The sequence below is a fragment of the Hemiscyllium ocellatum genome, chromosome 14, assembly GCF_020745735.1.
Source record: "Hemiscyllium ocellatum isolate sHemOce1 chromosome 14, sHemOce1.pat.X.cur, whole genome shotgun sequence".
Classification (NCBI taxonomy): Eukaryota; Metazoa; Chordata; class Chondrichthyes; order Orectolobiformes; family Hemiscylliidae; genus Hemiscyllium; species Hemiscyllium ocellatum.
The window spans coordinates 3,840,285-3,852,005 of NC_083414.1; the positions used below are offsets into that span (position 1 = coordinate 3,840,285).

General features: G+C 51.9%; 1 protein-coding gene across 3 annotated transcripts; it reads left to right on the forward strand.

Annotated features, from left to right (window-relative positions):
- The first annotated feature begins 569 nt into the window (after nucleotides 1-569).
- LOC132822217 (coiled-coil domain-containing protein 71-like) lies at nucleotides 570-11,500 on the forward strand. 3 transcript variants are annotated; one of them, XM_060835308.1, is made up of 2 exons: nucleotides 570-3,212; nucleotides 9,470-11,500. In XM_060835308.1, the coding sequence occupies exon 1, from the start codon at nucleotides 648-650 to the stop codon at nucleotides 1,461-1,463; it is 816 nt and encodes a 271-aa protein (XP_060691291.1). In that variant the 5' UTR covers nucleotides 570-647; the 3' UTR covers nucleotides 1,464-3,212; nucleotides 9,470-11,500. The 3 variants fall into 3 exon arrangements, with proteins under 3 accessions (XP_060691291.1, XP_060691290.1, XP_060691289.1); XM_060835307.1 differs by having other exon boundaries at nucleotides 570-3,205; XM_060835306.1 differs by having other exon boundaries at nucleotides 570-3,073.
- Nucleotides 11,501-11,721: the final 221 nt, after the last annotated feature.

Genomic DNA, 11,721 nt, shown 5'->3' on the forward strand with positions numbered 1-11,721 from the left:
ATGTGGGGTCAATGGGTAAATGGGGGTTAAGGGTAAATGGGGTCAATGCGAGGTCAGGGGGAAATGAGAGTAATGTGGGGTCAAAGGGTAAATGGGGATTAAGGGGTAAATGGGGTCAATGCGGGGTCAGGGGGTAAATTAGATTAATGTGGGGTCAAGGGGTAAATGGGGGTCAAGGGGTAAATGGGGTCAATGCGGGGTCAGGGGGTAAATGAGATTAATGTGGGGTCAAGGAGTAAATGGGGTCAATGTGGGGTCAGGGGTAAATGAGATTAATGTGGGGTCAAGGGGTAAAAGGGGTCAATGTGAGGTCAGGGGGTAAATGAGATTAATGCAGGGTCAAGGGGTAAATGGGGTCAATGCGGGGTCAGGGGGTAAATGAGATTAATGTGGGGTCAAGGGGTAAATGGAGTCAATGTGGGGTCAGGGGGTAAATGAGGTCAATGTGGGGTCAGGGGGTTAATAAGATTAATTTGGGGTTAAGGGGTAAATGGGGTCAATGTGGGGGTGAAGGGTTGGATGCCCCGCCTCCTGCCGTCAGGCCGGAAGTGATGTATGTGCGAGGGCGGGGCCGGGTGTAGGCCCCAAGCCTGGGGCTGGAGTTTGCGGCAGAGCGGAGGGCAGGCCCGGGGGCGGTTGTGGCGCCGATGTCCCGGTGCCCCCCGGAGGGCCCGGCCGTTCAGGCCTGGTCCCGGATCCCGGTGGTGGGGCCTCGGGCCCTGGAGGACGCGCTGTCCGTGTGGAGCCCCCTGTCCCCGGACCCGCTTCAGTCCCAGTCCCAGCTGCTGAGCTTCGTGGCCGGGCTCCGGGACGAGGGCTACCTGCCCACCGTGCTCCGGAGCCGGGACGTGTACGGCTACACCTCGTCCACCTGCCAGGTCCCCGCGGGGGCGAGCCCGGGGCCGGGGGCGAGCCCGGGGCCGGGGGCGAGCGCGGGGCCTGGGGCCTCGGCCTCCGGTGACAGCCCGGCCCAGGGAGAGGCCTCCAGCCGCAGCAGCAGCAGCGCCGGCTCCGGCCGGAAGAAGCCGCGGAAGAGGCCGCAGTGTAACGGCTGGCTGCGGCCTCCCGCCTCCGGGGTCCGGCTCGGGGAGAGTCCGGGGAGGAGGCCGCGGGGCCCGGACAGGAGGCCGCCCCCAGCCCCGGCCCCGGCCCCGGCCCGGCCCCGGGACACGGACACGGACACGGACCGGGAGAGGGAGAGCGGCCGCCGGGTCCAGCAGCAGCAGCTGCACTCGCTGAAGGCCCGGCCCCGGCCCCGGCCCCGGCCCAGGCCCAGGCCCCGGGCTCGCGCTCAGCAGGAGGCCGGCCCCCGGCGGCTGCAGCTGCAGCTGCTCCAGTCCCAGGTGATCAAGGTGGATGACTCCTCCTCGGATGAGGAGGTTCGCAGGAAAGCTCAGAGAATCCTCCGGGTCAACCTGTCCCCAGTGATCAGGATCAGCCCCATCCCCTACCCCCCCCGCTAGGGGCAGGGACACACCGCCCCCACCCCCCACACACACCGCCCCCACCCCCCACACACACCGCCCCCACCCCCCACACACACACACACACCCTCACACACACACACCCCGCTAGGGGCAGGGACACACCGCCCCCACCCCCCACACACACCGCCCCCACCCCCCACACACACACACACACACACACACCCCGCTAGGGGCAGGGACACACCGCCCCCACCCCCCACACACACCGCCCCCACCCCCCACACACACACACCCTCACACACACACACACACACCCTCACACACACACACGCCCCCACACACACACACACACACCGCTAGGGGCAGGGACACACCGCCCCCACCCCCCACACACACCGCCCCCACACACACACCACCCCCACCCCCACCCCCCCCCCCCCACACACACACACACACACACACACACACACACACACACCCTCACACACACACACCCCGCTAGGAGCAGGGACACACCGCCCCCACCCCCCCCCACACACACACACACCGCCCCCACCCCCCCCCCACACACACACACCGCCCCCACCCCCCCCCCACACACACACACCACACCCTCACACACACACACCCCGCTAGGAGCAGGGACACACCGCCCCCACCCCCCCCCCCACACACACACACACACACACACCCTCACACCTACCCCTACCTACCCCGCTAGGGACAGGGACACAGCTCACACTCCACCCTCACCCTCTCCCTCACCTTCCCCCTCCCTCACCTACAAGCCCCACTAGGGCGGGGCTGGGGGACACTGTACTTACCCCATCCTCACCTGACTGTTCCTCCTCTCCACTATCTCCCCTCACCTCCCCTCCATTATCTTCGCTCCACGACTTCTGTTCCCCTCGCTCCCCTCACCTTCCTCACTCACTCCATCCCCTCACTCTCTCCTCACTCCCCACCAGTCCCTCCCTCCCCCTTCATTACCTCCCTCACTCTGTCACTCCAGTTCCCTCCCTCACTTCCATCCTTCACTCAGTCCCCTCCCTCCCTCCCTCTGCTCTCCTCGCCTCCAAGACAAGGCAGTGCCCCTGCCTCCATCCACCTCCGCAGCCTGTACCCGGATGGGCACAGTCTTCCCAACGGACAAGCAAGACTCCCTCACGGACAGTGCACCACAGGGATCTCCGGAGCTGACCCCACCGCTGGGATTCTCCACCAAGCTGCAGATGCCAGAAGGACGTGAGATTGCAATGTTCCTCAGGAGTCAGGGATTCCAGCCACCTCCTGCAACCCCCACCCTCGAGCCATCTTCTTGCTCCCCAAAGCATCCCGACCCCCACCCAGATCTCACCGTCAAACTGTCTACACTTGCTCCTTCTCTTTCTGATGTAGTTGTACGATATGAACTGTGACTCTGTCTGGATGTCTTTCCGGAAGTCTGGTTGATAACTTCATGGATCTTTTGTGGGGGAGGAGGTGCAAGCCAGCACAGACTTGATGGGCTGAGTGACCTTCATCACCTCCTCCTCCTCCTGTCCCGCAACCATTCTGTGATCCTGTCTTTAAACATCTGTCTCTCGGAAAACTGCGTTGGACGGCCTGGCTGAGGGCAGCTCCAGCTGATCGGTGTTCGTTTTCGGGTTGGTACTGACACTGCTTTAGAAATGTTTTTCTCGTTTCCTCCACCTCAGCCACTCCAGAGATGTTCAAGTCGCTGGTCCTCAAGACAAGTATTCTGAGAATTTCCAAGTGATGTGTTCTGAAATGGCATGGTGAAGAGTTCTGTATACTGCACTTTCACTTTAACTTTAACTTCATTACTGTTGGTGTTGTCATTTCCATTTTGTATCTAAAGTCAGAAGTCACGCGGCACCAACTTGTAGTCCAGCAGGTTTATTTGAAATCCAGTAAACCTGTCGGACTATAGTGTGACTTCTGACTTTATCCACTCCAGTCCAACACCGGCTCCTCCACATTTTGTGTCCGGCCTGATGGAGAGAGGAGAGGGGAGATATTAACCAGTCTCTCTGCTCCTGATTGGTGTTGGGGTGACTGTGCACAGAGACCATATCCCACTGGGTAAAGGATTAGACCTGGTTAAGATTCTCTGCGTCAGAGCTCCCTCTGTGTGTACTTGCCTATAATCGTGTAGTCGCCTTGCGAAGATGACCAGTGTAAACGGGGTTTCAGACCCATCAGAATTCCAGCATGATACCGGTTCTCATTATAGGCAGCTTTTGTGATGGGCTACACGCACACACACACACACACCCCCCCCCCCACACACCCCCACACAGACCCACACCCACACACCCCCACCCACACCCACACACCCCCACCCCACCCACACACACCCCCCCCCCCCCCACACACACACACACACACACACACACACACTGATAGGACAGAGACCTGAGGCACTGATCAGATGGCTGGTGTGTAGCACTGGAGGTTACAGTAGACAGGAAGGTAGAAAAACTGCATACTGAAACTTAGATGAATGTCTTGATTCAGTTTGTACTTTCATGTGCATATGTGTGGGTTTTTTTTATCAAAGTCTGTCCTTTTCACTTGAAGTTCTTAGTAAAAGTTTACAGTCTGTTTGTTTGCTGTGTGTGAGGTCCATGTTCTGTGCTGTATGGAACAGGGGGAGGGTTAAACAATGTGAGTCCCTTGTCAACATTTACGTAATTACATCCAGCAGCTTCCCTCTTTCTTTCCAGCCTGTCATTGCAATAGTGACTGGCTGCTTTCTGGTTACTTTATCCACCAGGCAGTTCAGGTGGAGAAGTCTTCACAGTCCAGAACAGTCCCATTTCCTCACCCACACAATGTTTTCTCTCGCCCGCTGGCTGTCACGTTTTCTCTCTCTCTCTCTCTGTCTCTGTGTGTCTCTCTCTCTGTCTCTGTCTCTCTCTCTCACGTCTTTGGGAGTACGAGAGACCAGCTGCACCTTCCCTTTAGCCAAGGTTCCCTTGCATGCATGTAATGCACAGACATCCCGAGCTCTGACGATGCAGTTGCCTGCTGGAGAGACGGACTGACAAGCCAGGGCGAAAGACACAGGGCTTAGGAGAGAGCCTAGAGGAAGGTGACCCCAATGAAACAGCTGCTTGACAGAATCAGTGCAGTCACAAGGAGCTGACTAGCCCTTCCTGCCCTCTTCGAGTCTAAAACAGACTAAAATCGGGTTTTGTGTTTGTCTTGAGAGTTCTTTCGGAAGCATGTTGCACACTAACGAATGAATTTTGCTACATTAACTTACTCTGAATAATGATCTTGAAAGTAAATAATACAATTAGCATAATGTCCTTTTAGTATATTCCTGTGTAAATTATGTACTTGTTTTATATAACTCTAGCTTTTCATGTTTTGCACTATGATCTTGGATAAGTAATGTCAATTCAAATTGTACCCCGCCCCGGGCAGATTGAGAATTGGCCTTTGAAGTCATCACTTAATAAAAGACCCTCTGGTGTCTCCCTGCAGGAAAGAAACCTCTCATCCTTGCCCCCATGGACCCATATGTGACACCAGTCTCAAACGTGAAGTTCTTGGTTCTTCCCTGACACTCTGCGTGGCCCTGTGAGCCCCTTGCTTTGTGTCCAACCCACACTAATCCTCGCCACTATCTCAGGGGGCCCTGGACATGTCCAGAGATTCCAATGGTGCTGCATTCTGCAGTGGGGAGATAGGAGTGAAATATAAATGCACGGGTCTGTCTGGTTAACCGGCAGTGTTTGATTTAGTTTGTCCGCTTTCTTTAGGGTCACCAGATTGATGTTTGATTGTTTGTTTTTTCTTCTTCCGAGAGCTGGTCTGAATATTCCTTAGATTAGATTGTTCCAGCTTGGAGCTCCCGTTTCTATTGGAACGCTTTGCTCTTTATGTAGAGGAGCCTGTTCTTCTGTTGTTGGCTAATACAGGAAAACCAGAAACCAGAGCTCAGTAACAATTGACACTTTGCGGTGTTTGCAAAACGATTTGAGTTCCTGTCTCCCCCTGCTCTGAGCCTCAGCTCATTTGTAGAAATCCTTGTTCCTGCTGCTGTGTTCAGCTGTCTCCTGAGGCTTCTTGAGATGAGATTTTCCAGAATGGTCCTATGGATGAGGAACCAGGGTTCGAGGCACGTTAAGGTTCAGAAAGTTCAGGCTTGTCTCTAAATACCATGAAAATAAAAGCAGAAAGTGCTGCAGAAACTCAGCAACTGCGGCAGCATCTGTGCAGACAGAAGCAGAGTTCACTTGCAGTTCTGAAGAAGGGTCACGTACTCAAAACCTGAACTCTGCTTCTCTCTGCACCGATGCTGCCAGAGCTACTGAGTTTCTGTAGCACTGTCTGCATGATAGAGGTGAGAAGATTATGACACTCAATGATTTCCAAAGGAGGTTGAGTGGATTGACGCTTGAGACAAATAAATGTGTCAGACAATGGGGAATGAGTGAGAGGATGGGATTGAATTGATGGATGGAGAGCCAGCATGCACTGGATGGGCTGAAGGGCTGCCTGCTCTGCCTAATGATTCTGTAGCTGCTTTTGCCCCCTCCCAATCACTCATTTTTCCATTGTACAAACCTTTGCAATATTTTTCCTCCTTTTATGTAGCCCCGTTTTCCCTCCTGGAGGCTGTGCCTTTAACTGTCTTGGTGCTAAGCTCTGGAATTTGTTCTGTAAACACTCTCCCTCACTCTCTTTCTCGGTGTGTGTGTCTCTCTCATTTTCTTTCTCTCTCTCTCTCTCTCACTCCATTTCTCCCTATCTCTGTCCCTCTCTCACGTTCTCTCTCTCTCTCTCACTCCATTTCTCCCTATCTCTGTCCCTCTCTCACGTTCTCTCTCTCACTCTCACTCCATTTCTCCCTATCTCTGTCCCTCTCTCACGTTCTCTCTCTCACTCTCACTCCATTTCTCCCTATCTCTGTCCCTCTCTCACGTTCTCTCTCTCTCTCTCACTCCATTTCTCCCTATCTCTGTCCCTCTCTCACGTTCTCTCTCTCTCTCTCACTCCATTTCTCCCTATCTCTCTCCCTCTCTCACGTTCTCTCTCTCACTCTCACTCCATTTCTCCCTATCTCTGTCCCTCTCTCACGTTCTCTCTCTCTCTCTCACTCCATTTCTCCCTATCTCTCTCCCTCTCTCACGTTCTCTCTCTCCCTCTCACTCCATTTCTCCCTATCTCTGTCCCTCTCTCACGTTCTCTCTCTCTCTCTCACTCCATTTCTCCCTATCTCTCTCCCTCTCTCACGTTCTCTCTCTCACTCTCACTCCATTTCTCCCTATCTCTGTCCCTCTCTCACGTTCTCTCTCTCTCTCTCACTCCATTTCTCCCTATCTCTGTCCCTCTCTCACGTTCTCTCTCTCTCTCTCACTCCATTTCTCCCTATCTCTGTCCCTCTCTCACGTTCTCTCTCTCTCTCTCACTCCATTTCTCCCTATCTCTGTCCCTCTCTCACGTTCTCTCTCTCCCTCTCACTCCATTTCTCCCTATCTCTCTCCCTCTCTCACGTTCCCTCTCTCCCTCTCTCACTCCATTTCTCCCTATCTCTCTCCCTCTCTCACGTTCTCTCTCTCTCTCTCACTCCATTTCTCCCTATCTCTGTCCCTCTCTCACGTTCCCTCTCTCCCTCTCACTCCATTTCTCCCTATCTCTCTCCCTCTCTCACGTTCCCTCTCTCCCTCTCACTCCATTTCTCCCTATCTCTGTCCCTCTCTCACGTTCTCTCTCTCACTCTCACTCCATTTCTCCCTATCTCTCTCCCTCTCTCACGTTCTCTCTCTCTCTCTCACTCCATTTCTCCCTATCTCTGTCCCTCTCTCACGTTCTCTCTCTCCCTCTCTCACTCCATTTCTCCCTATCTCTGTCCCTCTCTCACGTTCTCTCTCTCCCTCTCACTCCATTTCTCCCTATCTCTCTCCCTCTCTCACGTTCCCTCTCTCCCTCTCACTCCATTTCTCCCTATCTCTCTCCCTCTCTCACGTTCTCTCTCTCCCTCTCACTCCATTTCTCCCTATCTCTGTCCCTCTCTCACGTTCTCTCTCTCTCTCTCACTCCATTTCTCCCTATCTCTGTCCCTCTCTCACGTTCTCTCTCTCTCTCTCACTCCATTTCTCCCTATCTCTGTCCCTCTCTCACGTTCTCTCTCTCTCTCTCACTCCATTTCTCCCTATCTCTGTCCCTCTCTCACGTTCTCTCTCTCTCTCTCACTCCATTTCTCCCTATCTCTGTCCCTCTCTCACGTTCTCTCTCTCTCTCTCACTCCATTTCTCCCTATCTCTCTCCCTCTCTCACGTTCTCTCTCTCTCTCTCACTCCATTTCTCCCTATCTCTCTCCCTCTCTCACTTCTCCTCCTCTTCCCCACATCTTTCAGGGCACTTAGGAAAGACATCTACCTCTTTGACCAAGTTTTCAGACATTGTATTACTAACTCCTGATGTGGCTCGCTGTTAGATTTTGTCTTATTTGTGCTCCTGAGAACTCCTTGGATCGTTTTACTAACTTCGTGGCACTATATAAATGCAGGTTATTTTATAACACCACTGAAGCTTTTATCTGAGAGTATTGAGGCGCAAGTGGCCGGCCAGGGAGCTCTTCAGTAACAGATCTTTTCAATATGAGACATGACCACAATTTTAACAACTCTTTTTGTATGGGTTGCATTCAGATAAATGGCATCCTCACGCGCTGTAAGTGATGGAGGACTGTTCTATTCGGAATAACTTTAAGACGGAATTTATGTCATGTCATTGTGCTTAACAGGCGCTGGGATGGACATGGGTTAGATTGTTAGGGTAGGGAGTGTGGTGCTGGAAAAGCACAGCTGGTCAGGCAGCGTCTGAGCAACAGGAGAGTGAATGTTTTCGGCATAAGCCCTTCATCAGCATTCCTGAAACATCAACTCTCCTGCTCCTCGGATGCTGCCTGACCGGCTGTGCTTTTCCAGCGCCACACTTTCGACTCAGTTCCCCAGCCCCTGCAGTCCTCACTCCCTCCCTCGGTTTGTTAAGGCCTGGGGCAGTCACCACTCCAACTCCGCCTCTTTGGCGTGGATTTCCGATGTGTCAGAATCAGGCCAGGCTGTGTTCTGATAAGCCTATCTCTGGCCTTTGAAATGTTATTTTGTTGGACCCTTGAGAGGAGCCCGTATTGCCCAGTACAGTCTCCATGTGGCTACGCCGGCAATCCAGGTGGGATGCAATTCCGAGCTGCTTGGAAATGCCAGGAACTACTGGTGGGTCTTGCTGTTAGTTCAGTCACCTCCACTCCCGTGTGCTTGGAGTGTACAAACTGAATGCATTTGGCCATGAACAGGGAGTAGCAGAGAGTCTCACTGATTGTTGTAACTGCCTTGGGTCTGTTAGCACAGGAAATACATTTATCAGAGTCGCCTGAGAGGCATGCTATCCTGCAGTTGCTGCAATTAATGTCGTCTCAAATGTGGCTTGTTAGTGGTTTCTATTGGCCAGCCCTGGGTTACATGTAACGTTTTGTTGATGGGTATTTTTAACTAACCTGTTCAGAGATGTTGTACGTCTTGGAGCAAGTGTGACTTGAACCCAGTCTTTCAGCCTAGAGGTAGGGACGACACCACTGCACCACAAAACCCCCTAACATTTTGATATATCACCATTCATATTATTTCCACTGTCCCCTTCCCACCCTGACTGTAGCCCTCTGGTGTAGTACTGAGGTAGAGCAGGGAGGAACCAGTCTCCCTCTGTGTCCAGCCTCTGGCACTCTCCTCCCACCAGCTGAGTAGCTGCTGTTGAGATGGGCTGTAAGGGTTTGAGTTGCTCCCGCTGCGGTCGGATTTTAATGCAGAGATGCCAACAGCAGACTGTGTCAACGTGAGCTGCGATGAGACCAAACTGAGCTTAGTTGTGATGCTTTCTCGAGCGGAATTGCCCACCAGTACTCTGGAATGGTGTGTGAGGAATCGCTCCCTCCACAATGCACACAGAGCGCGGCCTTTCGCTGATGTAAAGTTTCTCCAATCTCCAGTAGTTTGCTGTTTATCAGCGTTTTGTTTCTACCGTAGGGCTGAACCATTTCCTCCTCGGATTGTGACCCTCTTCACAGGGAAAGGCTGTGAGACAGTGAAGGAGACCATCGTGTCCTTTGGTTCGGTCTGAGGGAGACTGCGGTCTCTGCAATGAGTGAAGCTGCCTCTACAGGTGGCCTGGGCACCTCTGTGGATCTCGAGCGTAGCATTATGAAAACAAAACCAAAATAAGAGACGAGATTGCTGGTGTGTCTTTGGTCATCTCAGCGTCTGTAGCTGCATTCTCGCCTTCCTGATGTAAATGTTTTTCATATTCACCAAGAATAATCAACATGGTAGATGTTTTTGATTCAAGTAGCTCTGTGTTTTTACATAAAAACAAACAATTAAACTGCTATTTCAGCAGAAAGCCTCTACTGTGAATTATGAAAGGTCTGTCAGGAAGTTGGATTCGTCTTCATTCTTACGTTAAACATGATTACCGTGCCAATGTTTTGAATTTTTGTATGTACCCTTTCTTGTACTTTGGAATTTTCATCTAAAAATGAATGTTTTTCGGAATGAATTCCAGAATGTTTCAAAGATTCAACTTGGCTTTTTAATAATTGAGAACAAGGGTCTGGATATCGAAGCAATTAACGGGCAGGGTCTGTGTTCTGCTTTCAGCCTGCACTGTAGGATCAAGATGTGTCTGACTTTGTGGTGGAACGGAGTTACAGTTCCCCAGTTAATGTCTGAACCACGCAAAGTCAGCTTTCAGCCTCCTCCTGAACAACAGCTCAAGGTATACAGGCTGTGTGGGTGGTGTAGGGTTAGACAAATCTCACAACTCCTCACCATTGAATCAGTTAAGGACAGCCTTCATTGACTCAGAGTACTCAATGGACAGGCTTTGAGAGGAGAGAATGTGTAGGGCTACAGGGAAAGCATAAGAGAATGGGAATAACTGGCCAGCTTTCTGCAAAAATACCAGTACAAGACTGATGGGCCAGACGGCCTCCTCCTGGGCTCCTCCAGGTGCTTTAAAGTTTAACCATGGGTTTGAGAGCAGCAGCTGTGAAGGTGAGCTTGCTGAATAAGCTTACTCTTCGGCCTACAGCAGACATTGCCTCTCAATCGTGAACACTCCGAGCTGTTATTGGTTATTTCCTGAGCGACTTCAGACACTGTTTTGGGAATGGATGTGTCAGGGGGGGTGTCTTGTTCTGAGAGATTCTCTCTCCCTGAGCCCAGTGGTGAGGGCTTCATTCTGGCTGGGAACATGTCAGGTGGAGTCCCAGGCATGTTCAGCAGAAAGCACAGGGAGGAACAGCAGTCCTCCTGTCAACAGGAGAGTTAAGGGGCAGGTCGAGCTTTATCATAAACCCCTGTCTGTTCACCGCTCACGGAGAGCCCTGGGGCCCTCCCCACAGAGGTGAAAATCAGGCTCCTTTGTAGACAGCACGATAGACTCTACATTGAACACCTTTCCAGTGAACTAGTCATGGAGTGGTGAGGAGCAGTAACAGCTGACGTGCTGCAGTATGCCCAGTATGAAATAGCCATCGTTCCACAAGGTTCCCTGATTGACAAACAGCACGGCCAGGTATCTCTTGGTGTCAGTGCTGTATTGTCTCAAACTGTCTGCTTTGAATTGCACCGCTGCATCTGTTTTTGGAAAGGGCATCGCCCTGGAGTTACTGTGAGGAGGGGTTGGAGGTATTTTCACAGTGGGACCTGATCACGCCTAGAGGGGGGGGGCGATATCTGGGAAATGATCATTTGGAGCTGCTCATGTGGCAATGAGATTGAGCAGCTTTTTGGGACGTAACAGGCAGTACATGTGTTTTAGATTTTTAAAATGGGGAGGGGGAGGAATTGGGCAATTGATTTATATATTTTTAACCTTGTCAAACTTAGATTTTCACACACCAAATGGAAAACTAGGAATGAGTGATTTTGATATCTTGACCTGTTTGTATGTTTTACATTTATTTTCCAAATGACACTTCTGACTGTGAAATGTACTGCGATTTTTTCACTCTCGGGATTACAGTATGGACAGGAGTTATTTAAATAATAAAAACATTTTCAACGATTGAATAACGAGTCTTAGATGTTACAGCTTGGTTGTGAATTTATTTGAGCAGTCCTTCAGGAGGAAGTGCTTGCTACACACAATCCCTCCGCACATGGACAGCGTTTACCACAGCACACTGCTCCATCATCCGCACTGTGATCAGCAGGGAGGGTTCCTAATCCAAACCCCCAGAGGGTAATCAATGTACCACTTGGCTTTTTGTAGAAGA